The sequence below is a fragment of the Hippocampus comes genome, unplaced genomic scaffold, assembly GCF_001891065.2.
Source record: "Hippocampus comes isolate QL1 unplaced genomic scaffold, H_comes_QL1_v1.1 scaffold231, whole genome shotgun sequence".
In the NCBI taxonomy this organism is placed as follows: domain Eukaryota; kingdom Metazoa; phylum Chordata; class Actinopteri; order Syngnathiformes; family Syngnathidae; genus Hippocampus; species Hippocampus comes.
In genome coordinates this window covers 20,720-47,351 of record NW_017804877.1, presented here as the reverse complement: position 1 = coordinate 47,351, position 26,632 = coordinate 20,720, and the positions used below count along the sequence as shown (strand labels likewise).

Genomic DNA, 26,632 nt, shown 5'->3' with positions numbered 1-26,632 from the left:
ACTCGGGGCAGTGACCCCCAAACTAGATGAGTGGTTGCAACAGATCCCGGGAACAACATCGGACATCTCAGTCCAGAAATGTGCAGTGCTGGGAACAACTGCAACAGCAAGGTAACTGCGCAGAACCCTCAAGCTTCCTGGCCTCTGGTAGAGGACCCGAGCTGAATGAGGGATGGGCACCACCCGAGGGGGGAGAGGAGGAGTTTTCTTTTATATATATATATATATAAAGACAGAGAGAGAGAATATTTTTCTATCTGCAAATTATCATCTCAGTCCAGAAATGTGCAGTGCTGGGAACAACTGCAACAGCAAGGTAACTGCGCAGAACCCTCAAGCTTCCTGGCCTCTGGTAGAGGACCCGAGCTGAATGAGGGATGGGCACCACCCGAGGGGTGAGAGGAGGAGTTTTCTTTTATATATATATATATATAAAGACAGAGAGAGAGAATATTTTTCTATCTGCAAATTATTAATAGTTTGACAAAAAAAAAAAAAAAAAGGAAAAGAAGAAATTGAGAATTACAACACGGACCAAACCTGAATGGCACAAGGCCAAACAGCGACCCCCATCCAATTTAAAACTATATGCGGCGATCGGAGGCCTCACACGCTCTGATCGGAAGCTAATTGCTCATGCTAATATCAGCCACGATCACATCAATGATCAGCAAGCAGGACACAGCAACTCTCCGCTCCTGTTCAATGTGTAGCCGGGACCTATATTTTAGTTTACTGAAGTAGCAGTCACAAAGTGGGATGATTGTTGGCAATATTCGGCACGTTTTCGCTGAAAAAACTCAAGCAACTTATCAGCGGGATTGGGGTGTAATGTCTTTAAGCGATGCCTTAATTTATTTGGCTTCATGCTGTCCGCTGCCAACATTTTTAGACACAGATAGCACACTGGTCTTTACTTGTCTCCCACCGGAGTCACAGTGAAGCCAAGCGCTACATACGCTTCATCATATTTCCTTCCTTTCTTAGCTTTCGGGAGACTTTCATTTGTCTCTTTATCTCCGTCTCTCTCCGCCTGTCTTCTCATCCCTGTTAAACATTTTTTCATGGTGTCACTTGACGGTCGGCGACACTGAGTGTCTATACTTCATACTCTTTCTCTGTGCTGTGTCCAAAGCGCGCATGGTCACTGCAAACAAAACACAGAGTGAATGCTCCCTGTGCACACCCTGCCAAAGAGAGTGCCACTGCCCCCTAATGTAGTGGAGGTGCAATTGCACTTTATTCGAGGACAAGGGAGAAAAAATAAAAATAAATAAATAAATAAGCATGTTCCCCGAGGTCAAACGCACCCCCTCGACGGAGCCCTGCACTCCTCAGGGTGGGTGCGCCCCACTATTTGAGAAGCACTGCCTTAAGGGCAACACATGTACATTGAAAATACCTTCAGTCATAACTTGCTCATTTCTCAACCAATTCTCAAGACGCTTACTTTGTTGTCAACGCCCAAGTGTGTGCTATCAATACAAGTGTGTGCTTTCGTGTCAACTTTCACGACGATGTCTTTCAGGAGGTTTTGTTTTGGCATATGTAACCAGGTGAATAATTCTATGACTGTTGTAGTGAATCCTGTCTCGTTGGAGCACTGTCACGTTAAAAGGAGCGTTGTATCATATCGTGGGAAATCTCGTGAGATGTGGACCACGAAGTGAAGTGAGACGAACGCTGAGCTATGCTTATTCAGACCTGATGTATCTGCAATCGGCATTGTAGCCCAGCCGATATTAAGAGTAAAATATCGTCATTTGGGAGTTTGAACGGTGACGCATGGTGGGTCGTGTGAACAGCTGTGAAGATGGGGAGATTACCGTATTGGCCCGAATATAAGACAGCCCTGATTATAAGACGACCTCCTCTTTTTTAAGGCTCAAGTTTGAAAAAAGACTTTTTGAACACTAAATTAATGTTTATACAGAAAATAATTACAGTGCATCTGAAACAAATGATTATAACAATATATTTGAGAGAAAAAGCATGTTATTTTGCCTCATTCAAATCTAAAGTGCAATCACATTCATAAATGAATGGCTTCTGGTTTTTGAAATGTAAATTACATCATAACTTCTCCTCACCTGCCGGTTAACCTGGCCGATCTTCGACCCACTTTTCTTCAGATTGTCACTACGTTTCTCCATTTTCTGTTATCTCTTCTATTATTTTCTTCTCTTTTCCTTCTTACCGCTATTTTTTATTTTTCTTCTTCGTAAAAAAAAAAACAGTCTTATATTCGGGCCAATACGGTAGTTGTTTTCCGCGTGTTTCGGGCACATACAACATGCCGAAAAGTGCTCACAAGCCACGACTGTTGTCTATTTTTGTCTACTTTTCTATTTGTTAGTCCCATTAGACATATCTCAGTCTTTTATTTTATGAATGCTGCACATTTTCTCTGTTGAGTCGGGAATAAAGCCTTCATAAAGCGTATTTTGTGTTCGGTCAAGTCTGTCATAGACCCAGCCACACAGCTTTCAGATTGCATTCCAGTGTGCCCTCTCGTGGCCGGCTGTTTTCACTGTGACACATGATAGCGTCCCACTGTTACCTTTTCTAGTCGAGCGCTCCCTGCCGGCCGTTGGAAAAGTTGAAAGCATGTGACAAAAGTCGCGGTTTATAGTCCGGAAATTACAGTCATTGTTTTTTGTGGCAACCATCAACATGGAATGCGGCATTGCCCATTCGAGCTTTAACGTTGCCGGACACACGGGTGTCATATCTATCTATTGTTCATATCTATGATGACCATAAAATATGGAGAGAAATGTGTGTCTTTACTTGCACTTAAACTAAAAAAGGATTTTTAAAAAGTTTGCAAACAAAAAACAATAAAGGATTTGTAAAAAAAAAAAAAAAAAAAAAAAGATTTGCAAACAAGACCAATATTTTGAAAACGTAAAAAAGCGCTGCTTTTGTTTTCAAATTAAAAAAAAAACAAACAAAAGAAAAAAAAATCACATGAAGCTATAACATTTGTTTGCATATTCTGAATTTTTGGTTGCAAGTTTTTAAATTTTGTTTTTAAGTTTTATTAACTACAGACTTTAGGGTGCAAATTTACTTCAGCCTTGTGGTTTAGGTCCTCCGCTGAACCGATGGGAAAAGGCTTTTCATTTTTCAGCTTGGAATCATGCTGTGACAACTTTCATTGGTTAGCTTATGGATGTCAGCTACAGTCAACACTGGAGTAATTGCTGTGTTCTTAACTTCTCTGTCTTGGTTATATCTTGTATCTATCTAAAGCAGGGGTGGCCAACCCGCGGCTCGCGAGCCGCATGCGGCTCTTTGGCTGGTTCAGTGCGGCTCCCGGGCTTTCACATGACAAGCATCGAAAATGCCCCGGCGGTGGCGCTGACATTCAAACAACGGCGCTAAGTAAACAGAACTTACGATGCAGCCTATCATCAATCCCGTTACTTGATTGACATACAGGGCAACCAGTCAGACGACAACTGAATCACCGTTAATGCGCAAACAACGGCGCTAAGCGCTAAGCTAGTTTTTTATTACCTTTGTATCTTTAGCTTTCATTCATTTTCAGCCCGTTCCGACTGTTGCTCATTGTGGTATGCGTGCATATGTGCGCGAGTGCATGGTTGGGCACCCGCGTGCATGTGTGTGTATATGCTTGCACGTGCGCGATTGGGTCGATCGTGGGAGGTTGGTCGCTTCAAAAGTTGATCTTCAAAAAAGTTTGCCCTGTGTGGCAAGCTGACCCGAGTAGTAAGTAACCACTGCAATTCGCATGCAGACAGTGCCTGCTTCGAGTGGCAACAATGGAATGCACGCCAGATTTGAAGAGTATTGTTCAACAGAAGGAATGCCAGAAGTCCCTGCACTAAGGCGCTAAGCAACATGCATAGTAAGAGAAAAACATTCTTATATTTTTGTTTGTGGTGAGACACTGCACACAATATTCATTGTTGAAAATGACTGGCCTGTGGTCTTCGTACTGTCGGAGTCAATTTCTGTCATGATCATGTTGGTGTGTGACATTTACAATCAATGTGGCTGAGCAGATGTGTGTGTGTGTGTGTGTGTGTGTGTGTGTGTGTGTGTGTGTGTGTGTGTGTGTGTGTGTGTGTGTGTGTGTGCGTGTGCGAGGAAGGGATGTGGTGATGCTTATGTGTGCCCATGTGTATGATGTGGAGAGAAGTTTTTCTTTCCTTTAAATCTACATGGAGTCGTGTGTGTCATATGTAACAGATAATCAGCTGCAGTTTAAGTTGAATGACATTTTTGGAAGTAGTCCATGCAGTCTTACCCTACAAGCAATCTCCCCTCTGTTTGCTATTAGAATCTTGTCAAATGTCTGTGGAAGGAAATGAAAACAATTATCTATATCTATATCTTTTTTTCAGTGAGAAAACTAAGACAACGTACAACACATAAAACAGGTATTCAATGATGAGTGGGGGTGGGGGGCAAAAATAAAGACACAACGTACTGTATTACAGCCTGGCAACATGGCCTTAAACTGAAATCAAAGATTTTCTTCACAAAAAATATAGAAAGCAAATGACAATGACGTTTTGCCTCCCCGCCTCTTCTAGAATTTGTCAAATGTCTTTATTTATCCTGATACCAAACAAACAAAACAATACATTCACTTCTATACCCACAAACCACAATAAAAATCCAAGATAGGTGCCAGGCCATTTTTCGGGCAAAAACTATAAATGCTTCCTAAGATTTATGAGATATTTTCAATTATACAAAGCAGTAATTTTAACGAATATTCTTCAGTGGCAAGGATTAAACCACAAATGAACTTTTTAAGTGTCCAGAATTAGGGTACAACGCTATATGACAATAGATCCTGAGAAATTACTACATAGTCAAAAGCAGACAAGAGTTGAAGATTTTTTTATATATATAAATAAATTACCTTTTCATTCAGATTGGGGGCGGTGGAATACTGAGCCTTGCTGTTAATTGCACACCATCCAGACTGGAAGGGGGCATGCTGCAAAACACCACACCTCTTTGTCATTTCAAGAATTATAGACATTTATCAAACACTCCCCCTTTTATTCATGTGTGACTTTCAAAACAGCCATTATTTAGTATTTTGCAGTAGAGCTCTACTGCACCATGCAACTATATTATGATTATTGTTGTGACGATTGTTCTTTCTGTAATAACAAAAAAGTGTGCAATTAAAAGTGTCAATTAAAATCGAGCATTATAATCGGGAGCACGCTCAATGACGTTATTTGCTCAGGTACATTTGGTGACACGCTTCATCACCACGAACATCAAGTTAGAAGTCGACAAAAGAAGAGAATATTTGTTCGAGGTCTACCACGAAGGACGTTTGCACTGTTTTAATGTTTTCCGGTTAGCTACAAGGTGATGACTTGTCATCTCAAACCTGCACGACTCTTCTCACCTTTAATAAAACAAACAGCAATCTGGTTGGTGGTGGCAAGATACTGCGTGTCGCCATGTTGACTCCAAATATAAAAATATCTTGTTAGCTTTTTTTATGTTTTGAATATTATCTTCTTCTTCTTCTTCTTCTTCTTCTTCTTCTTCTTCTTCTTCTTCTTCTTCTTCTTCTTCTTCTTCTTCGGTCGAATCCCCAAACCCACGCGCCTCTCAGTTGCGCATTTCCGCCGAGGCTGCGAGTGTACATGGGGTGTCAAAAGTACCCCGCCCCCTCGCACATTTTGCGACCTTGTTCTACACTTCGATTGAGCACGCAACAACAATCCCTCAGACAAAGTTCATGACCCACAATTCATTGCAGATTTGACCAAAATACCAGGAAACAGGTGATTTTCGGTGGAATTCCAGTGCCGAAAAGATACAACAAAAATATCATTTTTATATGTGTCATTTCAATCGATGGCCCCGTCCAATTTTCCCACATTTCAAGTTATGACATTCATACCCATAGTAGAAGAGGACACATATTTTCATTCGGAGGTTGGACACTGTATGTGACGTCATCAAGTAGCGTCATCAACCGTACACTGGGAAAAACACTAGACTCTGCCATACAAATGTCTTTTGAGTCAAAAGTTATTTGTCAAAAGTTTTGACAAATAACGTAAGAGAAATTTCTTTCAAAATTATACACATGTACTATCCTAACAAATATTATCTTCTTAAATTTAGTATACTTGTGTTGATTGTTGTGTGGAATGTCCCCTGGAACGTTGTGAACCACATGTTCTGGCAATGTTGTATGCTGCACTAACAAGTTGTGGAAAGATGTATCCGATATATTATTAGTTATGTTAACTCTGACTTTACTCTTTACTACATGTACTGTTTGGTTTCTTCAACAAAGATGGTTAAACAAATTAAACCAGGGGTGTCAAACTCATTTCACATGGTGGGCCACATACGACCTCGGTAGATGTCAAGTGGGCCGGACCATTAAAATGATACCATACTTTGCTATAAATAACCAAAACAATATGTCTTTCCTTTGTTTTGGTATAAAGAAGCACAAGAACATTAGGAAAATGCTGAAATTTAATGAACATATCTTTTACAAAACATTTCATGAAGCACCTAACATTTCCTTTGACAAATGTGCAATTTACTTTTATCATTCACATATATGCATTGCAACTGATCCCACTGATTGTACAAACTTTAACAAGTAATTGTTATTGAAAAATGTAGTCATGCACTTTAAGATTAAACAAGATTTATAAAGAAAGGAAATTTTAAACCATTTACACGTGCATATAAAATCTAAATGTAATCCCTGCCAACACCTTACAAACTAAGGAGAGTGCTATTAAATGTGTAAATGTGAGAGTGCTATTGATAGCGTCTGCTGTCATGGGTCTGTCTCAGTGACGGACTGAGGCTGCTGTTGTCTTCTTCTCTGATCAAAACAGTGTCCCCTTGCGGATACTCAATGAATTGCACCTTATTAAAAATATTAATTCTGTGTCTTTAATGTATTTTTTTCACTTTTAAATTATCCTGCGGGCCTGATTCAACCTCCTTTTGGGCCGGTTCCGGCCCGCGGGCCGTATTTTTGACACCACTGATTTAAACAATTCTTTATTATTAATTGATTAGTTATTGGAGCAAAATTCCATACCACAAATCCAAGTGTAGTCACTCAAAGCCTCTCTTCTTAATTTTTTGAGAGGAGACGAACGAGTCCATGTATCCTATGTTAGATTCTTAAAACAATAAACCAGTTAAGAGTTTTTTGTTCTTTATGTTTGTATGTAACTTTACGTTCTTTATTTAGAATTGTTCTTCAAAATTCCCCTGGCTCTTCTTTTGTCTCTCTCTGATACTGCATATGTGTTAATAACTTCCTTGGTTTGTTCTCTATGCTTTTGTAATCTGACATGTTCAATCAAGATTATATAATGGAAAAAAAGTGGAGTGTGGGTATGAGGATTGTGCCTTCTTTTTTTCTTCAATTTCTATTCCGAACATGATTACAGTAATCGGAAACGTAGTCGTCCGAAAAGGCTCGAACTGTGAAAAAAGTAGCTTTAGCGAAAATGCTGTAGAAATACAACTGGTCACAGTTTGAGGAAAAATATAATTCACAATTAGTCATAATATTAGTCAAAGTAATAAGTCGGATCAGGAAATTTGAAAGAAATATTAGAAATTAAAAATATATATATTGCAAAAGCCACTTCAAATATTTTTTCACCTCATATTTAGGCTTTTGAAATGAGCAAGCATATAATATAGCTATTGTGGCCAACAAGGGCAAGAAAATACAATATGCAACAATGGAAATATTTACGAGGAAAGGACGCCTTTTTCATCACTAAAGAAACATGGATCCAATAAATTGTGGGAAAAGATGAAAATGTGAAATGCAAAATATGTAATGAATGCAATCAAGTGGAATTGATTCAAATGGTGACTGAAATATAAAAATATGAGAGAAGCAAAATCAAGTGAGTGATCACCAAAATGTTCATTCTGTGTCCTAAATATTAGCATATTTGATCATTAATCACTCAGAAATTAATGGGATTACGTTTGGAGATTATGAATTTTGAATAAATCAATTTGTGTATGACATGGTTTTATTTTTAAAAGACAAATCAACAAAGTATAGTCTTTGTGTAGTCATTTAAGCTTACTTTTGTCGTGTGAATTGGACTCTCGCCATTTCGTTTGGTATTGGCGGTTGAACTATTTCCTTGCCTTTTGCAAGCACTTTTTTGTTAATGTGTTGTTTCCTCTTGGTTATTATTGACCAGCAATTTCTGTTCATCCTTTGTCGGTGCGCTTTTGTTTTTGTCAATATATTTTTTTTTTACCTCAACTCGACTCAACTCAACTGTATTCATAGAGCACTTTCAAACAGCCATCACTGCATACAAAGTGCTGTACATGTAGCAACTAACATATATACAACAATAAAGCAATAAATCAGTAACAAAGATCATAGTAGGCACCAAACAGTAAAACTAAGGTCAAATCTGAGTCATGCTGAGTCAAAGAATACAAGTGAGTTTTGAGGTGGTTTTTCACGATGGGCTGCGAGGGGGCTTGCCGAATGTTCAGTGGGAGCATATTCCAGAGAGAGGGACCAGCAAAGGAAAAGGCTTGATCCCCTCTGAGCCTCTGTTTGGTTCTTGGTACTTCTAACAATGTCCGCAGATCTGATGCGCCGGGCAGGTATGTAGGGGCGGATGAGCTCAGAGAGGTAAGGTGGCGCGAGGTCATTTAAAGATTTGAAAACAAATAATAGGATCTTGAAAATAACTCTAAAATGTATATGGAGCCAGTGAAGGGTTGCCAGAGTAGGAGTTATGTGCTCCCTCTTACGAGTACCAGTCAAGAGGCGAGCAGCAACATTCTGGACCAGCTGGAGACGCTTAGTGGAGGGTTGGCTGACTCCAAAGTAAAGTGCATTACAGTAATCGAGACGGGATGTGATGAAGGCATGAACTACTATCTCAAGGGGCTCATGAGAAAGGGGAGGTTTTACTTTAGCCAGCTGTCTAAGATGAAAGAAGCTGGATTTTTATGGGTTTTTTTTTTTTTTGGTGTGTACGTTTCTGGGATCCTAAACATCATTCGGTTCGTTTCGAACCTTGACAGGACTTTGAATCCATAATAGGAATGTTTAGAATAAATTGGATAAAAGACTTTCTATCGCAAACCGAATACATATAGTTCCATATCCCGAAAAGTATTTTCAAGAAAGTGGGATTTACGGACTTTTTGTTGAAATGTTATTATTAATGAATGTAAAATATTTGAAATGGCCAATCCCTTCAAAAGATAAAGACATGCAATTCAAGATCAGCCATTATTATTATCCAGCTGCTGAAACATTACGAATGAGATTTGGGTTTGAGGTGGACCGCCGTGGTTTCTGTTATACACACAGTGAAACTATTGAGCATCTTTTTTTACTTATGTCCAGTAGTCACACTAATTTTGAAGTCTGATTGGCTAAAAAAAAAAAAATTGAGTCCCCTTTGTTGTCAAATTTGATAAATATAATAATTATACTGGGTAAATATCATATACACTCCAGAAAATTGAGAAATAAGTGCCCGTCACTAACATGTTAAAAAAAAAAAAAGAGCTAAACAAATATTTACAATCTTTAATTCTACTGGAAAAATAAGTGAAAGGTTATATGGTTTGGTGGAAACTGCAACACAAAAAATCTGTTTCCATGTGAAGAGTCCCAATGATTATATTGCCTTCAATTTGTTTTAGTTTTATTTATTTTTGTGTTTATTTTTCTGCACTCAAAAATATTTTTGTAAAAAGCCTTGGAAACGTTATTTTTATGTTTCTGCTGTATCAAAAACAATGTCTTTTGAAATAATGCTACAAAAAAATTCAAGCGAGTGTAATGAATTCAACAGAGGCATTTTATAGCCTATAGGAAGAATTTTAAGAGGACTTTCAAAATAATCCAGTTTTTTTTATTTTTGATGGGGGTTGAGCGGGTTAGAGAAATTAATTTGACAATCTCACAATCAAAAACATGCACGGTTGGTAAATGGGACGCTCTAAATTGTCCCTATAAGCAATGTTCCTTCTAATTTTTCATATGTCTGGGCAAACAGACAACCTCCCTGAGCACATCGAGGACCACTGTGAGTAACATCATAAGTGCTCGCTGTGGCCACACACCAGTATCACACCTGGGCTCATCGAAAGTTTCATGGCTTAAATAAAATATTGTCAATGCGGATTTTAACTTGCTCAGGGTCAGAATTTTTTTTTTTCCCTGTGGGACAGCCGATTCTTTTTCTCCCCGAAATCATGTACCAATCCCTTTTCCCATCTTGAGTCTTCGTATAATTCCAACAGCATTCAAATGACTTTTCTGCTGAATGTGTCACTTGAGGTAGTCCAGCTTCCATTCAGTCCATATTTTCCATCGGAAAATTTGCTTCCAACTTTGCATGTTTTGCAGAGCAAACCTTTCTCACTCGAAAAAGATTTCACCCAGTTTCACCGCTTGCTCTTTTATTTGCACATACTGCGACAGCCATTCCAACTTAAAAGAACCGCAGTTCATTTTTATTTTGGTTTGGGGCGTCGACGTATCACATTCACTGCTCGCTCATTTCGCCGTGATCAAGGGTTAACATTAGCGTCACTTTTCTCCGCCGCATTGTTGTTATGGAGCGGGTATGAGCAGAGCACACGCGCAAGTACAGGACTGTGAGTGCCGCGATTGCGCTGAGAGTGCGCAACCAGTACGCAGTTGAGAGGGAACATTGCCTACATGTTTGTGTATGTGTGCCCTGCGATTGGGTGGCAACCAGTTCAGAGTGTACGAAGCACACACTGCCGGAAGACTGGGCTTGGTCCCGGCACACCCACGATTAAGCGCGGTTCAATTAAATCTAATATTTATTTATTTATTTATTGAGTCGTCCGCCCATCCAATTTCTGAAATGAAGCAGTAAGAATCGCACACCAATGGGTGGCGGTAGTGCACTTACAAAGAAGAGAAAGAATATGACAACGAAGAAGACAACAACGAAGAAGAAGAAGACGACAAGCAATACCAAATGAAACTCTATTTGCCGAGTAAAAAGCGAGTCAAAAGTATTTATTACCTGTTTGACGTTTAAAAAAGGATTTGCCTCAATATCGCTCAGAAGTTGCGCTGTTTAGCAATTAAATGGCGGCACAGGGTGGAATTTTGTTTCAGGAAAAGGTCAGCCGGATGCTCTGCAAACAGAATGGAAAACCTGTACTCAAACCCAACAAACCTCTTGTCCTGAAAGATTCAGTGACCAGCCGCAAACCCAAAAAAGGAGGTAAACCTTTGCTTGTAATACGGTAACACCGATTTTATATATTACGAACATACAGCCACGATCATAACTACATTTGAATGTTGATTAAAAGATGATTTTTTTTTCGGGAATCCGCCCGGCTTCGGGAGCACGATAATCCAATTAGGGAAATAAAATGTTGCATGAAATATAGTCCATGAGAGAAAGGCGGCGAGAAACTTGTCAATCAACAGGTGAATGCAACTTTAGTCTTTTATTTTGTTGTAACGGAGCTGACCTTGAAACTTATACCTGTAGCTTGAGCTGTACGGGAGTGGGAGTGTCGCAGGACGGATGGGGGTCGTTTTCATTTCACCTGGGCGGGAAGGGACGTGATATATTTTTTTAACTATGGTCTCAGACGGGACGGGACTCGTTTTCTGTGGGAGTGGGATGGGACGGGAGTGAAAACTCACTCCCGTGTTACCCTAATCAAAGTAATGTCATTAATCCCTTCCAGCCTCTCTGAGAAGCAACACAATACACTATACGTCATGCGCGAATTTAGTCTGGAAAATAGAAATCTATTATATTGTACTCGATAGAAATTTTAAATAAAATAATTCAATTGAATATAATGTCTAGTTTGTGTATAATGATTATTTATTTAGGTCTACACACCCTTGCCTTACACATGCCATAACATTTAAACCAAGCCCATATTAGAATTTTTTCCATCTTTAATGTGATCTGATCTGTACAAATATACAACAGCTTTTTTGTACATGTGTATTTTTTACTGTGGTCAACAGTGCTGACAGGCCGCATATTATTAGTTTTATGTCAGAGGCTGTAGGCCGGTGGTTTTTGAAACCCAGACACATTTGGTCCCCGGGCAGACTTTGGACATATTTGTCCTAAAGGGATATTGGCAGGTACCTTTTTCTAGTAGAGCCCGTGAAATTGCTGCCTTTAGAACACGTTCTTAAACTGTTTTCTTACACATTGCCAAAGGTTGTCTGTGCTTGTCGGGTTAGTCATAGCTGAAAATCACTTCCGTCGGCGCGTATGCCATCAGTGTTTCAAAGTTTCCGACAGGCGTCAGTCTGTCAGTAAAATTGGTGTCCGTCAGAGACTGACTGATTCACCTTCCATCGGAACACAGCTCGTATTGTGAACAGTACTGTATGCAACAGTGTACTTTTTCCTCCCCAAATGCATAATGTTCTCATACCAATGTTGATTGCAACAGAAGAATACAAGTTTGCAGGTCACAAAGGCGTCTTTGGTCAATTAAACAACTTTCAACAATTCTGTCACAGTTGGACACTTTACTTGATATTGGATGTTAACTGTACGTTGAAAAGTTTCCCATAAGACTAGATAGGAATGTTGTGTCGATTGACGCGCTGAAAAAAAAATGTGTGTGTGTGTGTGTGTGTGTGTGTGTGTGTGTGTGTGTGTGTGTGTGTGTGTGTGTGTATATATATATATATATATATATTTTTTTTTTACAGAGGCCACCTGCATCACAGAGTTGTCAGTCATGATGGCCTGTTGGAAACAGAACAACTTTGTGGAGAGCCTGTGCTCCAAAGAGATGGATGATTTCTACTCCTGTGTTGGAAAGGCTCAGGTACGTTTACATGTATAAGGCAGTTGCAACGCTGAACAGTGGAACCCTCCACCAAGTACAAGTACTGTATCGTGAATTTTAGAGTACAAAAATGACACAAAACCATTTTTTTTTTTCGCAAGCTTCCCCTATCATTCCCGTTCACTGATATGCGGTGCAACACGCTCTGCACATTTTGGTGACGGAGACTGTATGCTTACCTATTTCATCCAGAGACACGTGGAATTATAGGTACTGGTACAGTGAAACTCCTCTACAAGGAAATCATGTTTGCAGCAAGAAATTTTTCACAACAGGGGGTTTTTCACTGTAGCAAATTTGATCTCAGATGTAAGCACACAAACACATACACAAACGTATGTGTACATGCACACACAAACGTATGTGTACTCTATTTTTATTCCAATAGTGCATAAGTATGAGCACACACTTATTTGACACTTCATATTGTCAGTGTAGAAAGAAAAAAAGGGCAAGAAATTGCGAAATTTACGATCAGCATTCACTTTCACTTACATCAATTTCTTGGATATTGTCTTTTATTTTGCTTGCTCCGTCTTTCATTTTGATCACTTTTACCCTCTCTTCCAGCATATCAGAGCTCTTCCTGCCTTAATCAGAGATGAAAGTCCTCCGGATTTTCCCGGAATTCCGGGTTTTTCAAATTTTTATGAAAATTTCTCCGGAGAATTGAGGAAAATTTGCATAATCCGGATATTAGTTGACAACATTGAACGAAGACGCGTTTGAGTTCGTTGTATTGCTTTCACGAGCGTAGCCATATTGAGGCACTAACACTAGTTCGTGGAGCTTTGCTTCGGTGGGCAGCGCTTTAGTTGGAACTTTGTTACAGCGCGACACGCTGTACCTCTTTTGGAGGTGGATTTTTTTGTGCGCTCATGGACTTAGTGGACGTGAAAAATCAACATTTAATAGACGCTGCCACTTTTTGTTCTTACGCGTGCGCACTCGGCCCGGCAGACGTCATCCGCCTCTTCACCATACTCCACCTCACAGACGCTTTCCACCACCGCCTGCTTGCTGAATTCCCTGCACTCACACAGCCCACCTTCACTTCAGCGACTGCCAGGCATGGGGTGGAACACCACATCGTCACCGGTCTACGCCCGCGCCCGACGCCTGGACCCAGCCAAGCTGGCTGTTGCCAAGACGGAGTTCGACAACATGGAGCGCCTGCGGATTGTCTGCCGCTCTAACAGCCCTTGGGCCTCTCCTCTCCACATGGTCCCTAAACCCGATGGCGGCTGCCGCCCTTGTGGAGATTATCGATGTTCTCAACAACGGTACAACGCCCGACCACTACCCTGTGCCGCACATCCAGGATTTCTCAACTCACCTAGCCGGCAAGGTGATTTTCTCCAAGGTTGACCTCGTTAGGGGCTACCATCAGGTGCCCGTTCACCCCCCTGACTTGCCTAAAACAGCAGTGATCACACCAAGGCCCCTTTGGAACACTTTCACGTGCCTGAGCGACGTTTCGACCATGTTAACGTCGACCTGGGTGGCCCCCTGCCTTCTTCTCGGAGGGTACACTCACCTGTTAACTATGGTGGACCGCGCCAAACGTTGGGCTGAGGTCGCCCCGCTGTCGTCCATTAGATCAGTCGACGTGGCGCGGGCCTTTATTGGCACCTGGATATCCCTTTTTGGCGCCCCTGCGGATATTTCCTTGGATCGCGGCGTGCAGTTCACTTCTGAGCTTTGGACTGCAGTGGCAGACACCTTCGGGATGAAGTTGCACCGCACATCAGCGTATCACCCACAGTGCAACGGCCTTTGCGAACGTTTCCAACGGTCGATGAAGGCTGCTCTTCGTGCCACCTTGAAGAACGGCAACTGGATTGACAGACTCCCGTGGGTCATGCTGGGCATCAGGACGGTGCCTAAGGAGGATCTCCACTCTTCCTCTGCGGAGCTGGTTTATGGCCAGCCTCTGCGGGTGCCTGGGGATTTTGTGCCGACTGCTTCTACTCCTTGGTCGGCCACGGCGCCACACTCCACCCTCTTGGACAATACCAGACTTTTTGCCCCTCTGCCCACTTCCTGCCATGGTGTTCCAGGTTCTCACGTGCCCAAGGACCTCCTGTCAGCTAGTTATGTGTTCATTCGCGCTGATGGGCACAGAGGGCCCTTGCGCCCTCCTTATGAGGGCCCCTTCCTCCATTGACATGGGGGGGTAAACCCGAGCGGGTCTCGGTGGACCGCCTTAAACCAGCTCACAGTATCTTCTACTTCTTCTCCTTTCGGCACATCCCTATTCAGGGGTCGCCACAGCGAGTCAGTAATTTCCATCCGCCCCTGTAAACCGTCCTACCAACTCGCATGGTCGTCTTGGCAAAAGTTTTACGCCGGATGCCATTCCTGACGCAACCCTCTCCATTTCTCCGGGCTTGGGACCGGCACTGGGGAACAGTGCACCCCCAGGGGAGGGCACTGCCCCCCAGCGGCTGGGTTAAAATTAGAGATCACACATTTTGACATTTTCATTATTTTACACTCTAGTTCAGCGGTCGGCAACCTTTGACACCGAAAGAGCCATTTGAACCCGGTTTCCACGGAAAAGAAAACACTGGGAGCCGCACATCTAAAATGAAAAAAAAAAAACTTCTACTACTTTACCGCAGCATGTTTCTTATGAAATCCACGTGCTACAGAGAAAATTACATTTTATTCATTTCATGAACACATTTTGAACATTTTGAATTCTTGAAAAATACTAACAATGAATGTCTCTTTCAAATAAATTAAAAAGCTGAATTTAAATTGTCCATGTAGCAAACGAAAGCAGAAAAATGCCATGAGGCGTCATCCTTATATCCATTTATCTTATCTAAAATGAAGATAACACTGTATATATTGCTTTTTCTTACCTTTACACTTTGTATAAACAACTATAGTGTGGTTATGTCTTATGAAGTGCTACGGAGAAAATTAAATTTTACCGATGTAATGAACACATTTTGAATTCTTGAAAAAATAACTAATGTCTGAATGCGGCCACAAAGCTTGCATATGTAGTTGAATTTGCAGACTTCACCCACTTCTTGAATTGATTTTTCGTCCGGTCAGCCTTCTGCATCAGTTCCGAAACAGCTTTTTTCCTCTCTTCTCCCTCTGGATATTTTTCAGCAAAGGCTCTGTGTGTATTGTTAAAATGTCTTGCGACATTTGACCGTTTATTGTTAGCCAGTTTTTCTCCACAAATTAGGCATACTGGTAGGCCACTCTCGCCCGAGGTAAATGCAAATGAATCTGCCCAGGCATCATTGAATGTTCTATTTTCTTGAGATATTTTTCTTTTCTTACATTTCTCCATTGGCTTTGCCGGGGTTGAAAGTCGCTCAAAATAGACGCCGTTTCAGCGGGTATACCAGCTTCCGCAGTGTGACGTCTATTTTGAGGGACGAAAAAATAATATCAAATAATTTAATTAATATTTTAATATTTCAAGATCACAATAATCTTCAAATTTAGAACTAAAATAATATAAAAACTAACACAAATAAAACACACTTCAATTAAATACAAAAAAAAAAAATTTAGTAATTTATTTTCCCAAGCCAATCAGAGCCGCATTATAAGGATGAAAGAGCCGCATGAGGCTCCGGAGCCGCGGGATGCCGACTGATGAGCTATGAGTATGTTACGTTCAGGAAACTCGCAGCTGTGACCGAAATAAACATCGTTCACTATGTAAACCAGTGTGGTGGTTGCTGTTGCCGTTTCCGAACGAAGCAGTAGAGGTCGCTGTTGGATTACACTTCGTTGTAGTGAATGTTTTCGCGAGGCAGGAGCAGAGAAAATAATTTCGTATAACGCAACAGGGTTTTTTTTCATCGTATGGGGGGCAGGAGAATGGGAATGGTGTTAATGCATGAAGATTTTTTTTCACATTAGGGGGTATTTTCGCCCATGTAGGTTTCGTTCTAGAGGAGTTTCACTGTAGGTAGGTGTCCTGAAACAGAATCAGAACCAACGTCCCGGCCACGATCTGGCTGTCGTTTTTTTCAGGGTGATTGGTGCTATCCGTGCCCAGTGGTGACTTTGTCCCATGACGGGAACAGATGAATTGTTTTTAATTTGAAAATGAACAGCGGCAGACCGAATGGTTGTGAACCAGGGTTCAACTAGATTATCGTCAAACTATCATTTTGGTTAGGTTGCGATAAAAATGAGTGTTTCACAGGAATACGGTACTGCAAAGAAATTCGATGTGAATTGTCCCACATATAATTAAATTCAGAGCTGAACAAATTTATGAAACTATCGCCCAAAGTTTGATGCACAGTTCATTCTACTTGTTAGGGTTGTGAACTTCTGAGATCACTGACAATTTCACAAAATTATACAAAACAAATGTGGCATAAACATATGAGGAAGTCATAAATCACACACACACGTTAATATGATTTAAAAGACATTGGCAACAAATCCTTTTTTTCCCCTTTGCAGGCTTCAATGAAGAATACATTAGGAGAAACTACTCTTCAAGGAGGACGTCTGACACCAAAACAAACCAACACCCTGTTGAAGAGACATCCCACTCTACGATTTGAGATCTAGGAACCTGATTGATGTTGAAAATAAGCCACACTGTTGAGCCTTGTAACAGTGTTTCATCATTTTAAAGTGTCAGTGATATTTATCTTGTGGACCGGAAATGTGTATGAAAGTTTGAAAGAAGCTACTCGACTGAGTCCCGTATAAACTTACATAATATTTGGGCATTGTCCATTAATAACAATGAAAATGTTATTTCAATATTTTGTGTTGCTTGGCAATATTTTTTCTTTATCTTTCACTTTTCTTCCTTACGCACCACAATATGAATTTGCTTCCATAAAATGTTATTCTGAAACAATCCAACCACTTTCTCTACTGCTCATTCTGTTGAGCTGGATCATATCCCATCTTTGGTTAAAAGGCGGACAACACCAGGGATGATTTGCCGGTCAGTTGCAGGACACATCGTTCTTAGTTCATAGTCACTCGGTGGGAGTGCAACCGTTGCCTACGCTGAAGTCGGGCAAGTCATTTTGTCAGAAGGTTGTGAATGAGCGATTGAAAATATAATGGCAGAGCCTTATAGAAATAAAATCTTGCATATTGATATTTATCTGTTTACCAACACCACTTATTGTATAGGGCTGACATCCGGCCCTATTTTATGTTGTCGGATACTCGTGAAGGGTGGTCATTGATATTTGTGTGTGTGTGTGTGTGCGCGCGCCAAGGAGGACTTTTTTTTGCTTGGCGAGTCAGGCTCATTCAAAGTACAGTACTGGTTGCCAAAGTACTGGTAGGAAGAGGGAGAGGCATTCCATGCTTACAGATGTCAAAATATATACAGTACTCCTCTGTTCATGAAAGAAAAACCCAGTGGTCACCAAAATAATGTAAATAATGTATGAAAAACAATGAGTTAAGAGGGTAACCTGTGAAAAGCGCCATTTATGGTGATGAGCAGCTAAACCCACACCACACTAAAATTGATTTCACCACACTTTAAAAAGGATTTATTAACCAATCACACAACATACTGTGCATTGATTCTCATTCAGTCTGGTAATTTAGCAGTCTTTCATTTAAAATTGGGGCAGTTTCATAAACCTTTCTACACTACCTTGTATTGTAGTCTCAATATGAGAATGGGCAAAGCCGTAATTTGGCCGACAGCAAATTAAACAAATCTGTTCTGTTAAAGCACAATAATGTGTTGTATTTTGCATTAACATTATTACAATAAAAGACCGCTTTCCATTCATAAAGTGATCTTCTGTCAGCTCACAAAAGAGGGCATCATCTCCGGTTAACGTTTTCTTCCTGCAAAAAATGAAGAGGCAGCTTATTGGTGAGCAAGAGAATAAAATTATTGTACATGGCTGGCTTTTGTTCCTCCATGACCTTTGAGCTGGATTTTTGTTTTTTTAGGTATTAACAGCATTTGAGCTGGTCCAAAAAAGTGTAGCTTGAGCACTGATCATATTGATCGAGTATCAGCTACCTGCATGTTTTTTTTTGTAAAATTCAGATTTTAATTGCAAATCCTCCTTTTCACTTTAAAGGTACTACATGGTCAGAAACTATCGTACCTTGGAGAATCTGTACAGCCTTACTAAGCCGCCGGAGCACTAGTTTCTCAAGGTGAGATATGCTTGTTGGCTCTCCTAGAATCTGCACGAGCAGAATGTGAAGCTGCTTTCTTGTGGGACAATCTTCCAAGTTTTAACTTTTTGGTCCTGTGAGAGTGAATGTATATTTGCACTCAGAAATTAATATTGTATTACTTCTTAAATTGTTTATTTTGGTTTTAATTTTTTTTTCTCTGTGGACCTTTTGCACCCAATGAACTGTTACACTCATTCATTTGAATTAAGCCCATTAACATTCAGCAATACTACCTTAATGACAGTAGCAAGCTCCCGTAGCGTTTGTTCATATCGGTCTTCCAAACTCTTCAGGTTTTCAGGTTTAATAATGTGCTTTCGGATCCCCAAACTCCCCGCTTCAGTCACCATCTGAAGGAAGTTCTGTTCCTGAGGGAACGACAGAAACTTTGATTCAGCCAGTTATTTGGACAACCTGAGGAGACAACTTATTGCAGTGGAGGGGTTTGGAGGACCCAGAGATGCTAAGGAGTCAAGTTTTCTGGAGACCTGGCTGGGCTACCTCGAGCAAAAGTGTCCGGTTCATGATGGTCCATTTTTAACATTCACTTCTTCTCTTCTTGACATGATCCTGTCTTGTTTGCTTTTTGTTTCAGTCTCCAGCGGTGAGTGGGCGTTTCCTCACGAGTCTCACTCGTCTCAAATCTGGCCTTGTTACCTGCCTGCTTTATAAGCCAGGTCAGGCCCAAAACTGACTGTTGGAGTATTAGCCTTGATCACGAATTTGTCGCCAAATGCCAAATTTTCTAGACCAGGGGTGCCCAATACGGTGATCGCGATACAGCACTTTTTGCATATCTTTTTGTTATATATGGAACTCGAGGGCAAAATTCACAAGAGGTGAGAGATCCATGAATCGACCAATACATTTGGTCGAATCCATGCATTTCTGTGACTCTTCCAGTCTCCCCATAGGTAATCACACTTAATGGCTAGATCAATGGTTTCTTAAACTGGGTATGATCAAACCCCAGGGGTTCAGTGAATTGGTCTCAGAGGTTCGACGAAGCCTCTGCCATGGAGGTTAAGACACACCCGACTCAACATGTCAATTAGTTACGACACGCCTGCTTAACCATCACTGGCTGCAGATGATCACATTCCATTACTTGTCCAAATCAGTGCTGCGGGAAATTTAGTTCACTCAGTAGTCAACGTGTGACTGTCGTAATAGTACGTCGTGTAATTAAAAAAACATATACCGGTACTTATGTCTTGAAATTTGATTTACTTTTTTTCCAGTTTTTCATAAATCCGTTTTTTTATGTCTTGAATTTGGAAAAAGTCATGTTTTTGTTTTTCACTAATGAAGGGTTCGGTGACTGCATTTGAACTGGTTGTGTTCAGTACCTCTAACAAGGTTAAGAACCACTGGGCTAGATCCTTCAGAGAACATCCTTTTTGGTGTTCTCTTGGTCTCACGGTAATACGAACAGCATTATGAAGAGGACTGAACAGACCAATTATAAATGAACCAAGAAATTTGTTGATCACTTGATAGATCAAACACCTGGTGTGACTGCTGTCATTCAGCTCCCTGTTAGAGAACAATAAGATGTGCAATCAAAAGTTTAGAAACTGTCAAATCAAGTTCACCTCATGATAAGTGTATTTCAGGTACATTGTGAAATTTCATACTAAAGACAAATATCCCTAACTTTTTGTGAGGGAGACATGTATTAACGTGGATGTGTTCAACCTGTATTCCAAGCAGAAAGGTGAAGGCCAGGCCGGGTTTTCCAGCTCTTGCAGTTCTTCCAATTCTGAGACAAGAAGCGGGGAAATGATGAAACCACAGTTTAAGGATGAAAAAAAACCAAGTCAAGCAATTGAATGCAGGATTACTTTCACAGCTTCATCAGCATATGAGGGCTCACCTGTGAATGTATGTCCTGATGTACTGTGGCGCATCATAGTTCACAACACATTTGACCCCAGCGATGTCAATGCCTCTGGCCGCTGCATCCGTGCTAATCAACCTTCAAAAGCCAATGCAGAGATGAAATGTGTGTGTATATATATATATATATATGTGTGTATGTACACACACGAGCGCAAACACACTTGGCCGATCACGCATGAATTAGTTGACACAAAACGCTATTCAAATACTCGACATTCAATGATTAATCTTCCTTTTGTGTGCACACGTTGCGCCCTTTGTGGCTTTCGTTCTCGACGAAATTTCAAAATCACCGAGATATGGCGAGGCCATGAGAATGCGAGGCGAGGGTATTGCTGTTGTGGCGACGCCACTCAAGTTAAACGAGCCTCAGCAGTCGATAGTCCGCTGCTCTCTGCTGTGCGTGCTTCAGCGCAAACATGTACACAAGCTCGTCTTTTGATTTCAACCAATCAGCGCCGACGCAACGACGTCACACACGACGTCACACATGACAACACACATGACAACAGTTAAGCTAAACTAGCCGAGACGACACTCGAAGTCGGACAGACACGTTTTTCTGCCAATCTGTGTGTTTCCCTTTTTGTCCAAATATATTTTTTACGACAACTGTCTTGTCCACTGTGTCTTTTATACGTTCCCATGGTGTTTAGCAAATGTGTTTATAAAGAAACGAAAATCTCTTTCCTGTTACTCGTGTTAGTGTCTCAACATGGCTACGCTCGTGAAAGCAAAACAACGAACTCAAACGCGTCTTCGTTCAATGATGTCAACTAATATCCGGATTAATTTTTCGGCAAATTTTCCTTAATTCTCCGGAGAGATTTTCATAAAAATTTGAAAAACCCGTAATTCCGGGAAAATCCGGAGGACTTTCATCTCTGCCAATGGAAGATGGACCGTTACAAATGAGACCGTGTATATGTACATCATGTTGGACATTGAGTGCATATCGTAGGTGGATGCTGAGCCCACAGGATTTTTTTTTTTTTTTAATAATCTGGCCCATGGCATTAAATACACAAAGTGACAAAATTGTTGGTACCCCTGTGCTAATATAAACCAAATTCTAATGAAGTTGGGACATCGTTATCTGAGTTCAAAATTGTGTGGCGGCCGTCCCCAGCCAGACCAATTGATATCGCTCGACCAAATGTGAAATATCACGACGGGCTGCACGTCACGTGCGTGTTCACTGTGTTTGTATGCGGGAGGGAGTGACTTCACTTTGATTCAAAGCGGACAAGAGGAGGAGCATTCGTTCACTGTCCAAAAAAGTTTCCACATTGCCAGTCAGTCTAGTGGCCAATGCTGGTTGTGTTGGCAGCTAAATCTTATCTTGGTTGACATTTGAACAGCTGTCTATAATTCAATGTGTTGCATGCTCCTTGTTCCCGTCCCACACCATATGTCGGACCCGTCTTTTTGGGCGGGCCATAGGGGGCCGTGCCCGCCCACCAAGATGCCATTTGAGGCACGGATTTCTCAAAGTAACATTTTTTTTTAAATATTACCGTATTTTCCGCACTTCAAGGCGCATCTAAAAGCATTCCATTTTCTCAAAAGCTGACAGTGCGCCCTACAATCTGATGTGCCTTTTATATGGTACAGTCAAACCTTGGTTTTCGAACGTCTCGGTTCTCGTACAAATTGGTTTTCGAACAAAAATTTCGAGTTTTTTCTGCCTCGGATGACGAACAAATTTCGGTTCTCGAACTAACTGAGCGCACTTGAATGCGTCACTTCACTCCTCTCAGCTTCGCTTCCTGTGTAGCGTCCATTGCGACAGACGTTTTTGTATTGTTCAATAAAGATTTTTTTTTTAAAAAAGCAGACGTGTTTGGTGAGACGCTTCTGTTAGGGGGAGTGAAACCCCCCTCTTTTCAGAAGGGTTTGCCCCAGCAGCACGGGTGAAGTGCGTGAGTTTGTTTACGACCGGCAGGTTTCAATACAACGGCACATAGTCAACACTCTGGTGTCCTGTAGCGTCCGTTGTGAACAGACGAGTTTGTATTGTTCAATAAAGATTTTTTTTTTAAAAAAGCAGACGTGTTTGGTGAGACGCTTCTGTTAGGGGGAGTGAAACCCCCCTCTTTTCAGAAGGGTTTGCCCCAGCAGCACGGGTGAAGTGCGTGAGTTTGTTTACGACCGGCAGGTTTCAATACAACGGCACATAGTCAACACTCTGGTGTCCTGTAGCGTCCGTTGTGAACAGACGAGTTTGTATTGTTCAATAAAGATTTTTTTTTTAAAAAAGCAGACGTGTTTGGTGAGACGCTTCTGTTAGGGGGAGTGAAACCCCCCTCTTTTCAGAATGGTTTGCCCCAGCAGCACTGGTGAAGTGCGTGAGTTTGTTTACGACCGGCAGTTTTCAATACAACGGCACATAATCAACACTCTGGTGTCCTGTAGCGTCCGTTGTGAACAGACGAGTTTGTATTGTTCAATAAAGATTTTTTTTTTAAAAAAGCAGACGTGTTTGGTGAGAACTACGTAATAATGGACTGTTAATTTTGCATCGTGTATCAGCCCCTAATCATGGCACCAAAGAAAGCAAGTGGAAGTGGTAAACCTGGTGAAGAAAAGAGAAAAATAGTGCGCAAAACTATAGAATTTAAGAAAGATTTGATCGTGAAATATGAGTCAGGTGTGCGTGTGTCTGTGTTGGCGAAGGAGTTCGGGATGCCGAAATGCCCCGCCTACTGCCTGATGACAGCTGGGATAGGCTCACGCCCCACGGCAGATCGAGAGAGAGAGAGAGAGAGTGAGAGAGAGAGAGTGAGAGAGAGAGAGAGAGAGAGAGAGAGAGAGAGATGTTCCTTCAATTTTTGTTATAATGTTAATGTTAAAATTGGTGAAAATAAAACATATTACAGTTTGTTTGTACAGTATTTTACATATTACCTGCTCTCCTATTACAGTTGTACAGTTTATGGTGTGAAATTGTAAAAAAAAGTGGTTTAAAAAAGTTGTTTTCTTGAGTTGGAACGGATTAAAAATTATTACATTGGTTCCAATGGGAAACATGGTTTCGGTTTTCGAACAATTCGGTTTTTGAAAAGTCTTCTGGAACGGATTAAGTACGAAAACCGAGGTTTGACTGTATTACAGTTTCTTTATATTCCCCATTTGGGTTGTTTCCCTGTTAGTGTTCCTATACCATCTAGTGGTGATTATTATTATACATAAAGGCTGATGTCTGTGAAGGTTAGTTCAACAAGGGTTGAAATTAATGAAGCATATGGTCCACAAATGGAGATTATGTGCATAGACCCCATTTAAGATGTGGATAATTTCCCCCTCACCCCCACTTTTTAGTATTTTGCTATGGTGGGTGGTCTTATTATTAAAACACACACATTTTATCTATCGATTACAATTTCTTACATTATGTTCTGCTGACTATTTTCTTCAGACGAGCTTTGTTCTGGTCTTTAAAGGGTTAAACATCCCAAGCACCAAAACATCCCGTAACAGGACTGTTGACATACAAACTAAAATTATGTCATGATCTATTAACATGTTGAAGGCGCTAACTTGTCCATATTGAATAGTCCGAATTCAATGTTTTTGTTTTTTACTTATATGCAGATGATAGTTACCCATAGCACAATACTGCTTTTTATTGCTTTGATGTCCATAGAGGGCACCAACCTCAATAAGTAAATAGAAACTATATATGTATGGATAGGTCTGATGCCACTGAACATTTTGAGTGGTCGCAAGAAAAAAAAGGATTTAGAAATGACTTTGATATTACACTTTAAAGCCACCGTTCCATTATGGTGCCTTTGTCTGATGTGTCGTTAAAAAAAAAAACTCAACGCACATGGGTTAAATTAATTGAAAATGGAGTTTAGTGCACAGGTAATTGACATTGTATCAAAATGAAGAAAAACTACCCATTACCTCTGGTCACATCACCACTACATGCCCCCACCATGTTATGGTGCCATGCTTATGTTTACCATTTTATTTTGTGCCTAATTACACTAATAGATGTCCCGATAAATTGCTCTTTCAGGCAATCGGGATTACTAACACATAATTTCAGACAACAATGATTTACATATATTTCATTTTGTGGATAGGCATAGTAGGAATCGAAAGACAGGAAATGTTGAATATGTAGCAAGGGGTCTAGATTGAATGTGGTCACGATGTTTTTAAACTCGCACTGAGTGTGACAAGGATTGTGCATTCTTACAGGTTTATCTTTCCTTGTTCAAATTCTTTCAGCGTCTTCTTTCTTTCTCTGGGAGACAGCCTCGAGGAGAACTCTGCGACTTGAACGCCACCAAAGAGCTGTATCAGCAGGTGAAGTCTGATTCCAACAGATGCAAAGATATTCAGACATTAAATAGCATGGATACTTAACACTGACACTAACACATAAAACAGTGTGTCTCGCTAACCTGTGAGCTGTCATTTTGGAGTTAACAAAACAAAGAATGGGTCTGAGCTTCATGCGCAGGATCAAATTAAGGATGATCAGAGGTTTTTTGCTGAGCGTACAGGGCAGGTAATACTCCTATTTATATACAAAAAAACAAACCATCCAAGCAATTGATTCAGAGACACACAGTTTGACAGTCCATTTGCCTCCATGCACAGAAAACTAACCGTCAGACTTTGGGGGAAGTCAAACTGCTCAGGTTCATGTGAGTCCATAGTTGGCTCGGGAACGTGACAGCAACTTTCAGTCTTGGCAGATCTGAAAAGTCTTGGCTGATGGAGGCCCAGCTGCTGCAATTTCTCTGGATTTTGGGTGAGTGTGGCAGAGAAAAGCAGCTTCTGAAGTGGCATTTGAGGAGGAGACAAGCTATAATGGAGAAAGTGAGTCAACTGTCAAAACCAAACGTCAGCATATGAACTTCATGATATGATCATTATCAAGATATTGTGGGGCAGTGGGCAAAGAGCTCAAATTGCTGTATGAAAACTCATGATGTAAACAAACAAACAAACAAATAAATAAATCAATGCTTACAACCCCCCCCCCAAAGTGGCACCATATTGTGTACCGTAAATTCCGGATTACAAGCCGCTACTTTTTTTCCACATTTCCAACACTGTGGCGTGTGATATGAAGCGGCTTTTTAATTTTTTTTTTTCCATCGCAGGAAAAACATGGACCAATAAAATGAATGAGTCTTTCACTGAGGTCCAATGAGATTGGATGACTAACCACAACTTCCGGAAAAACGCGAAGTGAAAATGTGTCTCGGTGTCGTCGTTCCGTAGCATCGGGTGGGCGTTGCGTGTATTTAAGCTCCCGCGGCATGACGTCTCAATCCGGGTTACGGGTAGTGGAATTTCCGCTTACGTAAGTTCCGGTAACATGTAATATCGTAGTCAAAATGTTAATGCACAGGCTTTTGTTCCGGGTGAAGGATATTCCTTTTCATAGAATTCCGGGGATGGGAATATTTACTGTATCAGTCGATTCATAAACATGAATTGGCATCTGCCCGTAAGGCGTAGAAAAAAAAGTAGTGTGTTTCCGGTAACCCGACCGACCGAGAATTTCTACGTCGAAAAAAAACTTTACGGTCGGCATTTTTTTCAAACAACCCTCTACATTTTTGTGTAGAGGGTTTACATCGGTGCAAACTCTCGCGATATTCACGTTGAGCGCGTGCGTCGTTTGGCCTGTCGTCTGTCAACAACATTGAAACATGGC

General features: G+C 40.9%; 3 protein-coding genes across 5 annotated transcripts in view; 1 reads left to right on the top strand and 2 right to left on the bottom strand.

Moving 5' to 3' along the window:
- pcca (propionyl-CoA carboxylase subunit alpha) overlaps positions 1–5,557 on the bottom strand; it is a 57,732-nt gene extending 52,175 nt beyond the window's left edge. Inside the window, exons 1-3 of the mRNA XM_019881477.1 lie at positions 5,405–5,557; positions 4,901–4,978; positions 4,277–4,324 (exon numbers count right to left, since the gene is read on the bottom strand). Of these exons, the coding sequence (XP_019737036.1) occupies positions 4,277–4,324; positions 4,901–4,978; positions 5,405–5,461 (183 nt within the window). The 5' untranslated portion in view covers positions 5,462–5,557. The remainder of the gene's footprint in view (positions 1–4,276; positions 4,325–4,900; positions 4,979–5,404) is intronic.
- A 5,397-nt stretch (positions 5,558–10,954) lies between these two features.
- Positions 10,955–17,992, top strand: chchd1 (coiled-coil-helix-coiled-coil-helix domain containing 1). 3 transcript variants are annotated; one of them, XR_002169608.1, is made up of 4 exons: positions 10,955–11,261; positions 12,737–12,855; positions 17,329–17,509; positions 17,542–17,992. XR_002169608.1 is itself a non-coding variant. In XM_019881503.1 (3 exons), exons 1-3 carry the CDS (start codon positions 11,123–11,125, stop codon positions 17,437–17,439), a joined length of 369 nt encoding a protein of 122 aa, XP_019737062.1. In that variant the 5' UTR covers positions 10,955–11,122; the 3' UTR covers positions 17,440–17,992. The 3 variants fall into 3 exon arrangements, 1 of the variants encoding a protein (XP_019737062.1); XR_002169610.1 differs by having other exon boundaries at positions 17,329–17,722; positions 17,833–17,992; XM_019881503.1 differs by having other exon boundaries at positions 17,329–17,992.
- A 373-nt stretch (positions 17,993–18,365) lies between these two features.
- Positions 18,366–26,632, bottom strand: part of ddx51 (DEAD (Asp-Glu-Ala-Asp) box polypeptide 51) — a 25,282-nt gene continuing 17,015 nt past the window's right edge. Inside the window, exons 10-16 of the mRNA XM_019881489.1 lie at positions 25,573–25,771; positions 25,365–25,480; positions 25,157–25,273; positions 20,921–21,022; positions 20,743–20,806; positions 19,278–19,412; positions 18,366–18,699 (exon numbers count right to left, since the gene is read on the bottom strand). Coding sequence (XP_019737048.1) covers positions 18,676–18,699; positions 19,278–19,412; positions 20,743–20,806; positions 20,921–21,022; positions 25,157–25,273; positions 25,365–25,480; positions 25,573–25,771 — 757 coding nt within the window. The 3' untranslated portion in view covers positions 18,366–18,675. The remainder of the gene's footprint in view (positions 18,700–19,277; positions 19,413–20,742; positions 20,807–20,920; positions 21,023–25,156; positions 25,274–25,364; positions 25,481–25,572; positions 25,772–26,632) is intronic.

What these genes read in the sequence shown, in the direction of transcription:
- chchd1 (XM_019881503.1), top strand. Translation starts at nt 11,123, where the DNA reads ATGGCGGCACAGGGTGGAATTTTGTTTCAGGAAAAGGTCAGCCGGATG. An exon ending in CCGCAAACCCAAAAAAGGAG is followed by an intron (nt 11,262 to 12,736) that starts GTAAACCTTTGC and finishes TTTTTTTTACAG; the next exon opens with AGGCCACCTGCATCACAGAG. An exon ending in CCTGTGTTGGAAAGGCTCAG is followed by an intron (nt 12,856 to 17,328) that starts GTACGTTTACAT and finishes TCCCCTTTGCAG; the next exon opens with GCTTCAATGAAGAATACATT.